We start from the raw sequence: 19,068 nt of genomic DNA, 5'->3' as shown, positions 1-19,068 counted from the left end.
ATACAATAAATGTATGTATTCATTGTATCATGCGTTTATATTAGGGCTCGAAATTATGTTATGACTAGACATAATTATTCGCTTTTTGAATATTCGAATACTCGAATTATTCGAGTTTCATTCCGAGCCCTAGTTTATACGATGTGTTTCGGATAACGGATAATAGTAAATATGAAATTTACTATTTTCCCAGTTTACTGTTTACATTCCGCAAATTTAAAGTAACGTTTGCATTTAAAAATAATTAACATGCCATGTTCTCGTCAAAAAAGTGAATGGGTGTTTTAGAGAACATAATAACACTTCTGCACTTATATAAAACAATACTAATTAACGAATGTCTGATTTAAAAAAAATTAGTTTCCCGATTCGTTCAGAGGGCGACAAAATTCGACATTCTGTGATCTGTGGTGAGCTGTCTATCGATCAGACGCATGGCGTAATTGTTCGGTAATCTGTGGATGTAATGACGTGGAGTTTAAGATGTGGAGGTTTTAAGTTTTATTCTTCATAGTTTTTTAAATAATTCGTTCTGTTGATTGATGAAATTCACCAGTCTTGTTTAAAGGTAAATACACTTCATTCCCATATTTTCACCGCTAATTTGAACTTCTACCATGCAGTATTTCTGTTTTAAAGTGCAATACATATTTGTGTTATTGACTAATTATCACTTGCTTACAATGTGTTTCGGGGCTTACTTTTAAAGCCCTGATAGTGTTTCATATGTTATGAACATTTGTCCAATACCAACCCTTAAAATCCACATTTATTTACGAAAATTTCGTTGTTCTTCCACTTTGTACAGATGGCTACGTATGAAGAATATATCCATCAAAACGAAGAACGTGATGGCATTCGTTTAACGTGGAATGTTTGGCCCTCCAGTAGAATTGAGGCCACCCGTCTTGTGGTACCTCTAGCTTGCCTCTATCAGCCCATCAAAGAACGTCCAGACTTACCCCCAATTCAATACGATCCAGTGCTGTGCACTAGAAGTAATTGCAGAGCCATTCTAAATCCATTGTGCCAGGTGGATTACAGAGCGAAATTATGGGTCTGTAACTTCTGCTTTCAGAGAAACCCCGTAAGTAGCATCCTTGGAACGAATTAAATACGCCCTGTAAGGACAACCGTATACAAAGTGGTTCGAGCCAAGATGCGGTGGAAGATTATAGTAACTGGTGTGTAGTTGTATATTGGCATCCATAGTGCCCATCCGTTAAAACAATTTTCGCCACACAGGGTTTTCAAAAATCCTTGGCATATGAAGCTTATGTTTTTTTAACGGAACCATCAATGTGTCGCAATTGGTTCTCTTTCAAATAAGGATAATTTTGTTGTAATATTTATTGGGTCTGCTGCGGCGCTACGGAGGATGGAGTGTGGCTCCACAAATTCTCCAACCACCGTCAAGGACATAGAAGCCGCTATGAACCGGGACAAGGCGTTCCATTTAAAAAAAGTTTGCTTTGGCACAAATTTTTGGGAACACCCTGTGTAACAAAACTAATTTTATTAGATGGTCAATATTGCATAAAAAATAATTTCAAAATTACACACCATTTAGTTATTTTCTTCCACCCTGTCTTGGTTACACCACCTTGTATATTTTAATCTCATTAAAGCTTATATTTGGATGAAATTCTATGTTTAGTTTCCACCTCAATATGCTGCAATCTCTGAGCAACATCAGCCTGCTGAGCTGATGCCAATGTTCTCCACCATAGAGTACACGATTTCAAGGGCTGCAACTATGCCCCCAATTTACCTCTATGTGGTGGATACTTGCATGGATGAGGAAGAGTTGAATGCATTGAAAGACTCTTTGCAAATGTCCCTCAGTTTGTTGCCTCCTAATGCTTTGATCGGTTTAATTACTTTCGGAAAAATGGTGCAAGTCCATGAATTAGGTTTGCATAACAATCAATTAGAGTTAAAGTTCGTAAAAACTACGAGCTGTATTCATTCTAGGAACTGAAGGAATGAGCAAATCGTACGTTTTCCGCGGTACAAAAGATTTGAATGCAAAACAGATCCAAGACATGCTAGGCATTGGAAAAATTGCCCCGAATCCCCAAGGGATGCCAAACCCTAATCTAAGACCTGGTCAACCAGGGGCACCAGTTCAGGCACCAGTGCCTCCAGCCAGCAGGTTTATTCAGCCAGTATGTAACCAAATGTTGCAAAAGCATTATTTTTAAATTTGCCGACTCCATAGGTTGCAAATTGCGAGATGAATCTAACCGATCTTATAGGAGAACTGCAAAGAGATCCGTGGCCGGTTCCACAAGGAAAAAGGTTTTTAAGATCAACTGGAGTGGCTTTATCAATAGCCATAGGCCTTCTAGAATGCACATATGCCAATACAGGCGGTAGAGTTATGCTCTTTGTGGGCGGACCGTGTTCTCAAGGTCCCGGTCAAGTCTTGAATGATGACCTTAAGCAGCCCATCAGGTGAAAAATTGGATTTATGAATTTACTATGGGCTTAATGAAAAACGTCGAATTTAAAGGTCTCATCACGACATCCATAAAGATAATGCCAAGTACATGAAAAAAGCAATTAAACACTATGATAACTTAGCGACAAGAGTAGCTACTAATGGGCATTGTGTTGATATTTACTCATGTGCTTTAGACCAGACTGGACTAATGGAAATGAAACAATGTTGCAATTCCACAGGGTGAGTTGCGTTATAAATCATATGCAATCTTGACTTTGATTGCTTTCTATGTTTCTCCAGAGGTCATATGGTAATGGGAGACTCTTTCAATTCATCATTGTTTAAACAAACTTTCCAGAGAGTTTTTGCTAAAGATCAAAATGGGCAATTGAAAATGGCCTTTAATGGTACTTTGGAAGTAAAATGCTCTAAAGAACTGAAAGGTGACTTAATAAGATTTTGTACGAATCTTTGTTTTTAATGATGAGTGTTTAGTTCAAGGAGGCATAGGGTCTTGTGTTTCCTTAAATGTGAAGAGTCCTTTGGTAGCCGATACTGAAATCGGCATGGGAAATACAGTGCAATGGAAACTGTGTACTTTCAATCCTAGCACAACAGTCGCTTTATTCTTTGAGGTGGTCAATCAACATACTGCACCCATTCCGCAAGGTGGAAGAGGTTGCATCCAGTTTATCACACAATATCAGGTACGTGCACATGGTGATTACAAGTAATTCGGTTCTGTGATTAATGATTGATATTTTAAAAGGTGCAGCATCGACAGGAAAAGTTTCGCTATGTTTTCATGCATGCAGTAGCGTAAAAAAGACTCCTTGCGGCCTAAGTACAATGGCAATACAAAGAAATGTTTTGCACCATATTGCCCATTGAATTAGAGCTAAGATGGTTTAATTATGCGCTCTTGATTACTTTTTGATCAATTCGTTCTTTATTGTGAAATAAAAGCTATCAAACTGTAGTAGAAGAACGTGAAGAAATTCTTGACAAATATTTGAGACAAATTCCCAACAAAAAGATTTTGAAATAATCTTGAATGTTACCAATTTAATGTTTAAAGCATATTCAACAAACGATGAGCACTTATCAATTAAACATAATTTATCTTGTACCTTTTGAATAAACTACTGCAAGATTTGCATTCATTATTTCAAATTTCTTAAACTGTTCGTTTTCAATCTTTATCTTTTTGCAGTTAACATTAAATTATCTTATAGCGTGTCGGACTGATTTGTTCATTTTGAAATTCCTACTAACCCCTCCGAAAGGATTACTTTATGGGAAGGTTTATTGCAAACGGACTCATTAATCTTATGGAAAAAATCACGTAATTTCAATTGGCGTTTATAAACGGAAATTCACTATAACCGTTTAATCTCCATCTCCACTGTATTTCCGTTTGAACACTAGTGAATATCTTTCAGCATGCTAGTGGTCAGCGACGTATTCGAGTAACAACAATAGCAAGAAATTGGGCAGATGCAGCTGTTAATATTAATCACATCAGTGCCGGATTTGACCAAGAATGCGCAGCTGTTATTATGGGAAGAATGGCAGTTTTTAGGGCTGAAACCGACGAAAGTCCTGATGTGCTCAGATGGGTGGATAGAATGTTGATACGTTTGGTAAGTGGTTAGACGCTGCATTTGGTACCATTAAAAATTTGCTGTTTAGTGTCAGAAATATGGAGAATACAACAAAGACGATCCAGCGTCATTCAGATTAGCTGAGAACTTCAGTCTTTATCCACAATTTATGTATCATTTGCGACGGTCGCAGTTCTTGCAGGTGTTCAATAATTCACCAGATGAAACTTCATTTTACAGGTAAAAAGTTCCATAAAGTACAACGTATCGATTTTAATTTGCATGGGTTTGTTTGTTATTCTTTTTAGGCACATGCTGATGAGGGAGGATTTGACCCAATCTCTCATTATGATTCAGCCTCTTTTGTATAGCTACAGCTTCAATGGGCCTCCAGAACCAGTTCTTTTGGACACCAGCTCAATTCAGCCCGACAAAATTTTGCTCATGGATACCTTCTTCCAAATTTTGATTTTCCATGGAGAGGTGCTGAGTTTGAAAAAGCTTTATTTTTGATAGATTACTTATTTTTCTTAAATTTTGCAGACTATAGCACAGTGGCGCAACTTGAAATACCAAGATATGGCCGAATACGAGTACTTCCGTCATTTGCTTCAAGCTCCGATAGACGATGCTCAGGATATTTTGCACACTCGATTCCCCATGCCACGGTACATTGATACCGAACAAGGTGGATCGCAAGCACGTTTCCTACTATCTAAAGTCAATCCCAGCCAAACCCACAACAACATGTATGCGTATGGAGGCGTAAGTTTTTTCCGTAATAATAATAATGGTCATTGTCTTGTTTTCATTCATTCAAAGTTTCTCATTGAGTGTTCAAATGTGTGCGTTTTTTATTCTAAATGTTTATTTTTGTTTCATGTGTTTTTGTGTTCCTGCACTATAGGCGATCATGACCGGTCAAAATGGGGTAAATGTTCACATACTTTATGGTTTCGGTATTTCTTTGGGACTTAGCTTTGTATATATTTGATGAAACTAAACACTGGTTCGGTATACACAATGTATCTACAAACACACTTGTTACATAACTTAACTACCTAAGTTGAAATGTAGAATACGTTTTAGATAGTTTTGAGTGGGTACTTCACTAACTTTTTTAGATGGGGGAAGTAAGGTAGGTAATGCATTCCATGGGGTTTCCTTGCAGCAAAGTTCGCGCAAAGCGTAGATTCGCTTCAGTGACTCGAAGTCGAAAAAATATTATATTGTAACTTTTATAACATAACATTTATTGGCCAGTAGTATACAATGCAGTCAACAAWTTTTTTTTATAACTTAATAAAAAAACAAGGTTTCTAAAGGGCATAAGTGCTTAGATATKTAAAAAAATATTCCAATGTTGGGCTCCCTTAAGAGAATAATTTTATTAACAAGAATCCTATTCACAAGAATAACTGCTATTGTATGTATGTATATAAATGTAACTGATCTTTACAGGACTCTGGTGCACCTGTGTTAACTGATGATGTATCTCTGCAAGTTTTCATGGACCACCTTAAAAAACTGGCCGTATCGTCTACAGCGTAAGATTTGTATGAAGTTATCATCTAGTAAACGTTTCTTTTAAGACATAGTAGAGTTGCGGAGAAAAAGGTGTGTAAATTTTAGAAGTTCAACTTATCCCCATGTTAAAATGTAAGACCAAATTCGCTAGATGAAATTGCAATGTAAAACATTCGTGTTTTATTGTAAATGAATTATTATTGAACTACTGTTACTTTTAGAAGTCGTTTGTAATAATTCAGCTCTATGTAATTGTAAACTAGTCTATGTTCGCCGATTTTTTATTTTGTTGCTATATTATTTTCACAAATATAAGATTTATATGTATAAACCAAAAAGATTTTTAATGGCGTATACTAAGTATTATAATTATCTACAATTTATCTACCTATTGAATATGAGTAACTTGAAAGAGTGTTAGTCACTGCTTAATTAATTCTAGGAGAAGCTGCCGCGCCCTTGGCAATTGCACAAAAATTAATTGTATATAAAAATATAAAATTTGGTAACTTATTTTAATCATGGTGCTCACATCTTAATTGAGAAATCGAATGCTCATTTTCTGTTCCACATCAGTCCTATTAAGCGCTTTGCAAAATTCTTCAAAAGATATCATTTGATCACCATCTTCATCCGCTTCCAATATCGTGCGCTCTGCAATACTTGTCAGCTGTTCTTCACTTATATTGGTACCGACCATCATGTGAAGAATAGCCAATAGTTCATCTTTTGATATCAAATCATCATTATCCAAATCATAGAGTTTGAAGGCGACTGAAAATATCAAAGATAGATCGGGCATGTATTTAATACTAAGTTTGTACAGTAAAACTGGTAAGTAATATCTCCCACCACAGCAGAAAGTATTATCCTTCTCGTGAAAGATACCCAAACAAACGCTGCTAGAATTGCTAAGCCTGCTAAGCCTTGCTGCCCTGCTATTGCTGCATACAGGCTAAGTTTTTTATAAAGTGACATACTAATAGACGGTTATACTTTGTTTGGAAAAGAAAAACTACTGGGTATTCTGAAATATTTATACATTAATCGAATACAAAGTTAAAAGAATGACGCTGATTTTGAATCCTCCGATATACAAGGTGTTTGGTAAGTAGATACATTTTTAAATTAGTATTACGCAAATGGTTTAGAAGTTTTTAATGAATTTGTTTCCGGTTTTTACAGCTGTAAGATAATAAATTTGCAGTGGCAACTCTTTTTTCATGTATCTATTAACGTTTATTTGTTAATAAAAAGCTGTATCAGATAAAAGCTTAATTGCAGCGTGTGGAACGACAAACAGTACAATTAATCGAATAATTTTAATTCGGAAATTGGCTTTACTATTTTTCTCTCAGGGCAAAAATGTTATTTTAAAGTAATTGTTGAAACGTTCTTTTACAGGAAAGAAGTGAAAACTAGGACTTATCAAAAGTGTTTTGTTTTCAAAGATAATAATCCAAACTGCTATCTGCATTGAATGCAAAATTTTCAACAGAATGCACCCAAATCTTGTCCTGTCTTGATAATGCATTTATTCGAACGTATTTTAAGCAATTTAATTACTACACTATACTTACATTTCAATTTCTCATCTCTGGAATTCAATTTATTCTCTTTGTTCTTCTTCACAGGCCTGAAGTGGGCCAACACTTGCATGAACTGTCGAAAATTCACCCTGTCTGTAAATTCGTCCCCTTGGAAAAAGGCATTTACTATCCTTTCGCCTAGGGGATTGATGGCCAGCTCTGGAATCCTTAGAAAATCGTCTCTGGATAGCGTTCCACAATCATTTCTATCCAATGCAGTGAATCTTGAATAGAGTCTTTCTATTTGATTAGGAGTGACTAGAATTCAATCACCGCTGTAAGTTAGGTTTAACTGCGTATTTTACTTATAGAAATGAGGTGTAATCTTATACCGGGGCTTTTTTTAAAGAGTTTTCAGTCTGCATTGTTGATTACAGTTTGTTACATCCATACTCACATCCAGTTTCTTGTTGAATTTGCGCAATTTCTTCTTCACGCAACAATAAAGACGCTCTATTTCCCATTTTCACAAAAATGTACTTGATTCTCACCTGTAATTATAGCAAAATATTAATTAACAACCTTTATGAACCTTGTATTGCTGTATTATGAACTTCGAGTTTCGATCAGCTGTGCTGATGTCATGTGGCATGTGGGTCACTCAGCGTTGCCCGTGTTGCTAGTTCACTCCAAATGTAGTAGTTCCACTTAGAAACGTACCGAAAAAAAAGTAATAAAATGCTGCTCCTTCAATATTTTACACTAAAACAGTAATCGAGATGGTCATATTTTAAGAAAACAAACAAAACATTTTTTTATCAGAAATCGAGTTATTTCAAATTTTGTTATATGTGAATTCAAAATCGACCCACTTTTTCATGAGTTTTATTACTTTACTCTGCGAGTTTTTGAAGAAATTTTCAATTTAACATGGTTCAAAAGTGGGTCTAACGAAGCTACCGGCCATGTGAGCTGTTAGCTAATCTTGCTCAGAAAAATCAATTAATTCAATTCAGTTCAATTGGAACATGCAATCAAAATTAACATTTACTTCTGATTGAAACTAGCAGGATCCAACCGTCGTTTCCTCAAAATTTGTTAATAATAGAGCTTTTTGAAATTCAAATTGATTTGGCGATACACATGTATTGGAAATTCGAATTTACTCGAAAATTGTTCAGTTTCATTCACTGGAAACATCTTCAATACTGCCCCACAGTTACCTGCTAAAAAGATTCGATCTTTCAAAGATTTTGAATCCTCCGAAACCCCATTACAATTTTTTTCTAGATAATTATCTCCAGGTTTAATACGAGCGAGAGACTTTTAACATGCATACCAAGATTCATCCACTTACCTTCTGTTGTTAGTAGATTGAAAAATACTCTTTAAGAAATTGCTCCTCTAAGAGCCGTTATCTCCACTAGGCGACACTTTTCGTCTTTTGTGACTCTACATTTTCGTAGAGTTTTTTGCAATTGATCTACTCTGTATACATATTTCCTAAATTGCTTGATTAATGAGATCCCCTGGGTGTTAATTTTTTGAAATATTACGTCGAGTTTAGGTTTATTGCAAATGAACTCCATCTACGGGAAATGTAGAAATGTAAGAGCATAAAAAATCTTTACTTTCTTTCGAAGCTCCCAAACGGTGTATTAACTAAAATAGAAAATTAATCAAACTTATTTTAACAAGTTCATATTCCTGTTCGCATAAACTTTGTCTTTTAAAAACCGCACAAAATAATCTAACAGCATCCATGTTGATTAGCGAAAACGACAAAAAAATATTAATCTTCAACAGTCTGTATCTGGAAACCATGCAATTCAGGAAATATTTAAATACGCAATTTTTTCAGGAGATCAGAAAACATGACTCATTGAAGGATGTTTCCGCAAAACCTGGTCCGCCCTGTATATTGCCTCCAATAATTATTACAAACACCATCTTTTCACGGGGTTTCAATGGAAATAATTTAAGATTCTTTAAATACCATAGATTTCAAAAAAGCTAACATTTTCTCCCTTTGAATGATTGCGTTAAAAAAATATTTTTCAATTATTGGCAGATAAATTTAGCAAATTAGTCAATGTCATTAAAATGCTACAAGGAACAAATTAGGGGGCAATTTAAATTCAATACAATGCACCAAGCCAAACAAGTAAAATAACCGTGGGCAATGGGTTGTAAGGGCAAAGACAAAACATCTACAGACGCTTACCGCAGCTCGTGTCATTCAAAAGTAAGTACGAGGAACAACATTTAAAAAAACATTTCACTGATTACTTTTTCTTCAGGCGAGAAACCAAGAAAAGCAGTCACTCACTGAGTGTCAATGTGCTCAGGTCTTCGACAATTCCTTCCCATTCAAAGACTTACCACCACCTGCACCCCCAGATGGGCGGAGCGATCTATGGGACTTGCAGTTTTGTCGCTGGTGGGGTTGGAATTGGGTGAGAAAACGAGAGGCAATAGTAGGAGCTGAAGCTAAATCTGGCCCTCCTAAGCGACCGTGTTTATCAGCTAAATACAGGTGGACCAAACGAGATTTGATCGTTCAAAAATCAAAGAAATTTAATGAACAAATCTTTTTCTTATCAGGGAAACTATCAAAGAGGACGGCAGAACATCTGTATGCCCCACTTCCAAGAAAACTTGCTTCCTAAGCAAAGATCCGGAAACAAGATTTTGCAACCCATCACCACTCACCCCAAAGGAGCAGTTTAAGGCAATGTGCAAGTGTTTGTTGGGCAAAAAGAAAACACCCAGCGAAATTGGAAAGTTATATAATACGCCTTCTGCAAGCATGATGGCCTTCCAGAAGCAGGAAAGGTAAGCTGGCATTTGCCGCCCTTTCCAGCATCTCCTACTCTGGAAAAAATTGGTTTCTCATTCCTCACGATATATTGAAGGCTCAGCTATGGAGTTGGGGACCGATCGATTCAACAGCCTTGCAAAAATCCAGAAAAGTGCGATAGGAGGTCGAAAAAAGAAAAAACCAAGGAATTTCCCAGAGTAAGTTGGTATATCCAGAACAAGCGGGGATTTTTACCGGGTTTTACTTTGGACAAATTCGCATTTTAGTATCGGTTTTATTGCATGTATTAGATATAAAAAATAATAAACTATTTAATAAACCTCAAGGTAACATCTTTGAACAAGCCACTCGAAGAATCAACAACACCTTGTTCCGAGCAATCATCAACCGATAGCGTCGTGTGCGAATCGCTTTATAGTCATAAGAAAGAATCCAGCACCGAAGAAAGCGTTGAGTATTTAACCGTGAGACTTCAGCATATCACCAGCAATACGTGCCCATGCCAAAAGCAAAATAATTTTAATGTACAGGTAAGCCATTACAACCCGTTGCTTCATCAGTCTATTTTCAGGCAAATGATTTTCCGTAGGAGCAACCAGTGAAAGATGAGCCGCAAATAACTCCAGCTACATGCACGGACACCAAAGAAACCCAAACTCACTTAGTGCAACAGTCTGAGCAACAAACATCCGCGTCTATTGAACCAAGTACATGCCCTGAAAAGCTCATTAAACTGAAAGGAAAAAAGCACAAAACTATATGCATAATGGTATGTTGCTGTGGAACTTGCAAGCAAAACGGAGGCGAACATATTCAAAAATCTGCGGATGACACTATGAGCAAACCTGCGGAGTGTGTTTGCCCTCAATGTCCGAAACTTTGCTGGAAGGATCGGTCAGATGCTATCCAAAAACCCCCAGTAGAAAAAAATATATTGGAAGAATTTGCAACTTTTCCAATTTCAGTGCCATTAAACACGAAAAAGCTATCGAAGTTTGGAACCCCATCGAAAAATTATGCTTGGATGCAAACTACTAATTCCAATATCACCACTACATCCCTCGATAACATAGGAAAATACACCAGCTCTTATAAGAACGTGTATGATTGGTTGGATCTGGACCTGGATCAGCACAGTTATTCTCAGCCATTAAATGTGCCTAATTTCATGGATATTGCTGAAGATTTAGCGTATGTAAAGAAAACAGACCCATCCCGCAAGTCTGCTGCAGAAGATCGAATACTCCTGGATGCAGTATGTGATGCAATTCTTCAAGAGCACGAAGACACAGCCAATCACTTACTGGACGAATTGCAATTTAATGCAAACAGCCAGCTGAGTACGGATTATAACAGTGCCAATCATTCAAAAGCGGATGCATATACGGAGCTTAGCCAAGCTTTGATAAATACAGAAGACATTGGAATACAATTGTCCAAAGCATCGGGAGTACATAATATAATTGATCGACCTTTACCGAACATCGACACTGAAGATGTAGGCGTGCAGTGGTTTAGAAAGCCCGATTTACAGAGCATTTTAGAGCAGCCTGATACTAAAGCACTTGATCGTATGATGAGCAGCATTATGGACAATATATTTTCTGACTCCACTCACAGTCTCAAAAAGCCATGCATGTATAAAACTACTGAAGACCTGGAAAATCGCGAAAAACCAACGAGTTACCCAGATAAGCCGAAAAACCATTTTCAATTCATTGGAAAAGAATGCAGTTTTACCAAAACAGGTCTAATGCCCTTCCGAAGACCTTCAGTAGTACGAAAAAGCATGAAACGAACAGCTGCTCCAGAAAACACCAGCAAGTGCAAGAAGAAGTTCAAACAGGAGAATGAAAAGTGTTCGAATAGTGTCCCAACTGAAGAACCTGGCAATAAAATTGGCCATATTTTTTCAAAAATAGATGACATCGTTTGTAAGAGTAAAGCGAAAACTGCTGAAATTCAAAAAGTCCTGCACAGCGCTAGCTGTAACGGCTTAACCGAAAATATTGAGCCAAACAGTGTGGAGCCACTGATGAACAACTGCAAGCGGAATTATCGGATGTCTTCTGATAACTTTAAAGGAACACTTTATGAGCCGAATGAACTAGCATTTGATTTTAACTCGATCAAACAAAACTACTTGCTTACTACTAATTATCGTGTGAAGAACTGTCAGGGGCAAGCTTTGAGAGTTACAGAGGAGCCGCAGGAATATAGTGGGTCGACTGAGGAACTTCAACAAGGTGCCACTAACAGCTTGAGTTCAAAAACATCAAAATTATCGGTAGCCAGTTTTGTAGTGTGCGATGAAAAATCTAAAGTTGATTTAACCAGTAATGGTACCAGGAAAGTGGGAAAAAAAGCAATCAAGAAGAAGATAGGGAGTAAAGCATCGCTGATACCTGTAAGAAAGTGAACGTTCAGCGATCGTTGATGGTTTCGAAATTTATCGTAGAATGGCAACAAATAAATATGCGTTGGAAAAATAAGCAGTTTTAATATTGTGCAATCTGTATGAAAACATTACGTAGCTTAAAGAGCTTTAGTAAAAATAGATATTATTATATGTGGTTATAGGGAAGTAACGACATTCGTAAACACCACTGGCGGTTCTTCAGTTCAGTTCTTCAGCGGAACAGTGCACATGTTCGGTGAACTTCTTGAACTTGAAATAAAAATATCGGCGGAGAATAACTCCAAATCGAGTCTTTCACTGCACCTTTGTATAGAAAATTTAATTGATGGAATGTTTTGCCAGTACTTTTCGTTTACCCGCAAAAGTCCTGATATTTTCGATGTTTTCAGCTGGTCATTGGTCACACAGTACGCACACGGCCCTTATTTTATCGGGTTTTATGTTTGTTTAGTCAGCAGGTAAAAAAATGAAGCAAATTTCGAACGTTGATAGCAATAGTACGCAATATTCATATTAAAACTAATTGTTAAATTTCCTATTAAATGGCTTTAATTTGTAAGATTTTTGGGCGTCGCGCTCAAACGTTAACTTTTATAATGTAAAATATGTTCAATAGACACATAATACATATCACCTGTTCTCAACACTGTAAAAATAGCGTTAGGAATTTAAATTAATTTAAAAATTTATCCATTCGCTTTCTAGCTCAACACCGATAAAATTTGATACATAAAATATATCTTGTATAGAAGAAAAAACAACTCATTTATTAAATACGTATAATAGGTACCTACTATGTTTACCGTACTATCACAAAAACTAACGTAATGGGAAACAACCGAACGTTTAAATTTTATTGAGCCTCTTGGAGATGAACATGATAAAAACTTATAAAGTAACAAGTAAAAACAGGTAAATTCAAGTCATTAATTAATATGCACTTGCAACCTATCTATAGAGAATTAAAGCAATATAAATGAAAAATTCAACATTTTGCATCACATTCAGCAAAAGCTGCGATGTAATATTTTTCAACTGTACAAGTGACAATAAAATCAGTCAAAAAGAATCGCTGAGATGAGCAGAATCTATATAAATTAAGCGCTATGTACAAACTGCAGCAGATGTAAAGCACTCAGTTTCAATAAGCTGAGCAATAAAGTAATTTGTACTCTGATTTTCCATCCACTACAATGTAGTAATTAGTAACCCATTTAAAATATTGCCTGAATATGAATTAAATTTACTGTATTTTTGTATATTTCAATCAACTCTTGATTGAAATAATTTTTACTTTCCTGTTTACGATTGTAGTGTTACCCAGTAAAAAAATACTAACACGATATATGGTAATTTTTGGTGGTGTGAGCAAAATCTTCAAGTGAGTACTGAGATCTATATTCTAAATTCCTCTTATCTAAAGTAATCCTAAGTGGTCCTGGAGGGCGAATTTAATTAGCTATAAACCCGTTTGTTTTAAAAGAATCATATGCTCAGACATGCAAGCTATTGGTAGCCAATTTAATGTTGAAATTAGAGAAAAACAGTCAACTAGGAGTATAGGAGACTTAAGGCCAAATAAGCTCCTAATTTAATCGTCACTCTCTTTGTATCTCTCCCTCTCATAAAACTCCTATCCGAACATGTAATATGCAAATATAAATCCTCTACATAATCATGTATAACAATTAAGATGGAAAAGTCTTCGTTTACATCACATAGGCTGGAAAAATTCAATCAAACACCATTAATAACACAGCCACACAAATCAATTTTTTTTGATCTGGTGTTGAGACATGTCCTATAGTATTTTTTACAAAACTATGAAAGCTAGAAAGTTGAAAATACCGTTAGATAGTGCTGGATGAGCCTGAGATTTAATAAACAATAACTTTTCTCGATAGGAAGCTTGTTTTCGAGACCAAAAATAGAATGTACAGTTTCGTAAAAATCGCAAGGGTTTCTTTCACCCACCAAAATTTTTAACGAAAAAATGTTTAATTTTTTTTGAACTATTTATTGACAGGTTAGCTATGGAAAAGTTATATAAAAAACCGGCTTTGGACGGTTCGAACAAAATTCCTAGGTGAACTACAGGAAGAAGACGAAAAAGTTTGTACAGGCAGTATATTGGCAGCGAATTTGGATTCAGCAGGCCAAAATACTACAGAATATAGGTGTCTCAAAAAATTGGTTTGTGTCGCTGTGTAATCAAGAAAATCTAGAAAGTACTATTACAATGCCCTAATAAAATACCTTATTGTTTATTTGGCCAATACAAAAACAATTACCTATATTCATCGCTAGAGTCGCAATTTGTGCCTTCTATGTTTGGCACGACATGCTTCTATCTGTTAATTTGCTAGATGTAGCCTCTTTTTCAGAATAGGAACGGTTAAATCTGAAAGTGGAACAAAAATTTGTATAAAGAATACATAATGAGTTTTCTTTCTCAGTATTTTGAGACCAATTCATGGTACAGATTTGAAAATGTATACCTACACCTAGATTACTCAAAATTATCGATGAAATTAAATGATAAGTTTCTAACGGTTTGGGTTAAACTGGAAGTAGACAACAACTTGAAAATTTTCAACGGAACAACGTTTAAACGGAACAACAATATGGTTTGTTCGCTCTGTTGGTCGAATTTTAGAACCTTTAATAACAATGTAGAAACTTTGGACAGTTCTTGATGTTATCAATATTTTTCTTTTAATTTCATGTTATCAACCATTTAGAAATTTTTTAGTAAATCAGCACTTATTTAAGTTAGAAGACAGCAATTGAACCACCATGATATCCAGCTAACTGATGCGAATTTTTACTTTCAATACTAAACCGTAGAATAGAATAGTGTTTAGTCGAATGCTTTGTATTTTATTGTACATGTTTTCTAACTATAAAGCTACATACATATTGATTAATGAACACTCTTAATTTCATTTATAAAATTTGAACATTGCTCCAGTTAGCTGATGATTTCAGTAAATTCTGAATCGAATTTCATACTTACAATACTTCAACTTTTTCATACTAATTTAAACGTAATTTGTATCATATCTGAAGAACTACTCAGGTATATTATAAAGGTTGTCCCACAATTTGTTCAAGCGTTCGTAAATACAAACATATGCAGCAGGTTCTATTTAAAATAACCAAGTTTTTTAACCAGAAGTGCTAGGAACTCAAACATATTTTCCTTAAATCGAGCATCTCGACTAACCTAGACGTACAAATCGTCAAATCTGTACCTTTTCTAGTTCCCCAAATATCGATAGAGCAAGTTTATTATGGAATTACTTATGAGGCTCAGCCATATTTAATTATGGTGCTTGAATGAATGAAATACGACTGTAATGTTCGCTTTAAGAGTTTTCTCTACCAGATTCTGTAAGATAAAACGCTATTTTCTTGTAAAAAATTATTATCGGATGAGAAAAATTGCCTTAACGCGTCCGTAATATTTTACTTTTTGTTTAAATTTAATTATAAGCTGCCTGAAAAACACTATGTCGTGTCTGCTTTAAATCCTAAAAGAAGCGAAAAATTTTAATACACGAATCAATATCCGCTCTCGATGGTTTTGTTACGAATATATGTACAGACTCGTTACACTGCGTAATAATTATTAGATGTATCAACGGATTATAATACAGCTAAATATTCGGTCGTTTTCTTACCTTAAATGGCTCTTGACTAATTGCCCACTAGCCAAAGCTGCCATAAGCGAAAGCTCGCCTGCTAATACAGCCCCGCAAACGATTCTTGCTAACTGTTTAGCATTATCTCCCGGATTAGCCATGTGTGGGCCTTTTACGCCCAATAGTTCCAGGCACGAAGATTGAGCAGGCAAAATAGTACCTTTGAAATTATAATTATTTATTTACACATAAAAAAAACTTCTGAACTTACCTCCACCCACAGTGCCAATTTCCAGACTTGGCATTGTACAGGAGATTAATAAATCCTCGCCTTTATCACCAGAAGGCTCCATTATAGTTATGCAATTGCTGCTGGCTACGTTTTGAGCTGCATCCTGTCCAGTTGCAATATATACAGCCGTAACGATATTTGCAGCGTGCGCGTTAAATCCACCTTTAAAGACAAACCATAACAAATAAGTAAGAATATCAGCCTGGTAAGAACTTAACTTACCAATGGAACCTGCCATCGCAGATCCTACCATGTTTTTTGATATATTCAGATCGATCAAAGCATGTGTAGTAGTTTTTAACACCGATTGAACAATATTGGCTGGGACTAAAGCTTCGCAAACTACCGATTTGCCTCTGCCTTCTATCCAGTTGATAGCTGCCGCTTTCTTATCAGTACACACATTACCACTTAAGCTAAGAATTTCCATTTCGTTGAAAATGGTTTGCAGGTACAAAAGGGCTTTTTCGGCTCCTAGATTGTAAGAATTTGTCCAATTAACTTAATGGAAAAACTAACAGATTTCACTCAACAGTTACCTTTTGAAATCATATTCATTCCCATGGCATCGCCAGTTTCTGCCATAAAGCGGATAAATAAATATCGCCCCGCTATGTGTGGTGAGATTTTCGATAATTTAGCAAATCGACTGGTTGAATCAAATTGCTCCTTCACTTTCGCGAAATTTTCAGACTTTTTAATCCAAATAACCACTTCGCTGGCTTTAGTGATACATGGAAAACGAACAACTGGGCCTCGAGTCATCCCATCTGCCACTATGGTTGATTTAACGCCCGTTTTTTCCAAAGCACGACACCCTGAAACAGCAATTGTGAAACTATAAGATCATCTGCCGGTTGTTTTACATACATCTGTAAAAAAGAAAGCAATAAGATTATTTACTGCGAGTTCATTTAAATAAGTTATTTATTTTGTTCTTTCATGCCTATTTTTAATTGCTGTTATTCAATCAAATTATAATAATATTAATAATACATGCGATGAAAAGACGATTAATTTATTTCAAAGGGGCATAGAAAAAGTAAAATGAATTGGACCATTAGTTGACATTTGGACAACGAAAGCTTCTAAACATACTGAAATATAGTTCTTTCATCATAGATGTACACTTATTTTCTGAATTGAATGGCATTGGAAATTAAGTGCGCTTTGCTCACTTTTGCTTTGCTGAAACATTCAATATTAAAGAAACCCATCAGCGCATATGCAGTGTTTCTACTTAAATTCGGTTTATTAATCATGATAATGGCAATTAATAAGAGTTTATGAGATCACAAAAGGAATTTTCAAATTATCGCCATTAAGTACGGAATTCCTGCTTTCTGCTGGGAATTTCATGCTTAATTTTAGCTTAATAATTAAAATTACACTTCTATTGATCATTCATATGATAAATTTTATATAACTTTAAGACATTTTTTAAAAGTAGCAGTCAGATTAAAAACGAAAAAAGGAAAGAAAATTTTGAAAGAAAGTTACTTTATTCGAAGTGTAGTATATGCATTTCTACTTAATAATATGTATAACTTTTTGCAACAACTTAATATAATTTATTAATATTTAGGCAGTCCCACATTTTTTGAAGAACATGGCATACATTTTTTTAATTTAGTAAGTACACACTTATTTTTACATACACATTTTTATAGCTTTCATATAAATAGTGTTTTCTATATGAAAAACTAAAAATTAAAAAAAAAAAATTACTATAGTAGGTAATATATTTTGGTCCTTCGAGGGGGCTTTTTAATTAAACATTTCACTTGTTATAAAATCTTAAATAACTTTTATACATTTTTGCTCGTTCTTACACTCATTTTTAAAAATTATTAACAGAAACACAATGAAAAATCGATATTATAGCTTTGAAGGTTCATACCTCTGAGTACCGTTGTTGCTTTCGGAAAACTCTGGCAGCGCCGGCTCCAGTTAAATAGTTCTTGTGCAGAAGAAGAAAATAACACATGTCACCGAGTTGAAGTTTAAAGAATAACAGGCTGTGATTATTTGCTTCATTTTGTAAAATTTGTTATTTAGAAATAAGCAAGTGAATATAAAGCAATGACGACATCTGAACATATCGGTCTAAACAAGACATGGGAGCTTTCCCTGTATGAGCTTCATAGGACCCCCCAAGAAGTGATTACGGATAATACCGAAATTGCAGTGTCTCCAAGGAGCTTGCACAGTGAACTTATGTGCCCCATTTGCCTTGATATGCTTAAAAAGACAATGACTACTAAGGAATGCCTACACAGGTTTTGTTCCGAATGCATTATAACTGCATTGAGATCAGGAAACAAGGAATGTCCAACATGCAGAAAGAAACTGGTTTCGAAAAGATCTTTAAGAGCAGATCCTAATTTTGATTTGCTTATCGCAAAGATATATCCAAGTAGAGATGAATACGAAGCACATCAAGAAAAAGTGATGGCCAAATTAAATGAGTTTCACTCAAGAGAAGCTTTTGTACAATCAATTAACGAAGGAATTAAGCTTCAATCGCAAAATAGGGCTCCACGCGGACGGAAGCCTAACGAAACCGTTACCAGTGAGCCACAAGTAGAGACTGGAACTGCAGCTGGAACTACTGAAAATGTGAACAACAATCAAACGCCTAGCGTCCCAGTGGCAAATGCAAACCCACCCAATACAACAGCTAGCACAGGCCAAAATGCCACACCAAACAGCCCAGCCCCATCTGGCCGAAGTACTCCTTGCGACCCTCCTAGTCCAGTTTCATCAAGTGTGAGTTCGCTCAAAAG

General features: G+C 35.6%; 5 protein-coding genes across 9 annotated transcripts; 3 read left to right on the top strand and 2 right to left on the bottom strand.

Moving 5' to 3' along the window:
- The first annotated feature begins 384 nt into the window (after positions 1–384).
- LOC125504358 (protein transport protein Sec23A-like) lies at positions 385–5,915 on the top strand. Of its 2 annotated transcripts, XM_048666220.1 has the most exons (14): positions 385–568; positions 809–1,087; positions 1,658–1,913; positions 1,975–2,168; positions 2,222–2,457; positions 2,516–2,686; positions 2,747–2,889; positions 2,942–3,153; positions 3,889–4,089; positions 4,139–4,290; positions 4,359–4,533; positions 4,594–4,815; positions 4,958–4,981; positions 5,512–5,915. In XM_048666220.1, exons 2-14 carry the CDS (start codon positions 809–811, stop codon positions 5,599–5,601), a joined length of 2,355 nt encoding a protein of 784 aa, XP_048522177.1. In that variant the 5' UTR covers positions 385–568; the 3' UTR covers positions 5,602–5,915. The 2 variants fall into 2 exon arrangements, with proteins under 2 accessions (XP_048522177.1, XP_048522178.1); XM_048666221.1 differs by lacking the exon at positions 4,958–4,981.
- On the bottom strand, positions 5,283–7,785 carry LOC109536864 (calcineurin B homologous protein 1). Its single transcript, XM_019903283.2, has 3 exons — positions 7,564–7,785; positions 7,158–7,424; positions 5,283–6,351 (listed from the first exon to the last, which is right to left on the bottom strand). Exons 1-3 carry the CDS (start codon positions 7,628–7,630, stop codon positions 6,113–6,115), a joined length of 573 nt encoding a protein of 190 aa, XP_019758842.1. The 5' UTR covers positions 7,631–7,785; the 3' UTR covers positions 5,283–6,112.
- On the bottom strand, positions 7,658–17,100 carry LOC109536860 (3-hydroxy-3-methylglutaryl-coenzyme A reductase; the record flags this gene model as incomplete). 4 transcript variants are annotated; one of them, XR_007281456.1, is given in 7 exon segments in its annotated part: positions 7,658–7,813; positions 8,464–8,695; positions 14,638–14,747; positions 16,030–16,210; positions 16,262–16,444; positions 16,505–16,756; positions 16,822–17,100. XR_007281456.1 is itself a non-coding variant. In XM_048666217.1 (6 exon segments), coding segments are annotated over 5 exon segments (971 nt in total), but the record flags the coding sequence as incomplete, so codon positions are not given.
- LOC109536859 lies at positions 8,768–12,416 on the top strand. The gene is made up of 6 exons (XM_019903275.2): positions 8,768–9,351; positions 9,407–9,642; positions 9,711–9,941; positions 10,022–10,124; positions 10,254–10,457; positions 10,517–12,416. Exons 1-6 carry the CDS (start codon positions 9,289–9,291, stop codon positions 12,344–12,346), a joined length of 2,667 nt encoding a protein of 888 aa, XP_019758834.2. The 5' UTR covers positions 8,768–9,288; the 3' UTR covers positions 12,347–12,416.
- Positions 17,101–18,261: 1,161 nt separating the features above from the next.
- LOC125504357 (E3 ubiquitin-protein ligase RING1-like) lies at positions 18,262–19,060 on the top strand (the record flags this gene model as incomplete). Its single annotated transcript, XM_048666215.1, has 1 exon — positions 18,262–19,060. A coding segment is annotated over exon 1 (696 nt), but the record flags the coding sequence as incomplete, so codon positions are not given.
- Positions 19,061–19,068: the final 8 nt, after the last annotated feature.

Source organism: Dendroctonus ponderosae, unplaced genomic scaffold, assembly GCF_020466585.1.
Source record: "Dendroctonus ponderosae isolate FM_Combo_2020 unplaced genomic scaffold, Dpon_F_20191213v2 Dpon_F_20191213_409, whole genome shotgun sequence".
In the NCBI taxonomy this organism is placed as follows: domain Eukaryota; kingdom Metazoa; phylum Arthropoda; class Insecta; order Coleoptera; family Curculionidae; genus Dendroctonus; species Dendroctonus ponderosae.
Note: the sequence above shows the minus strand (reverse complement) of the source record. Positions and strands in the feature narration are given on the sequence as shown.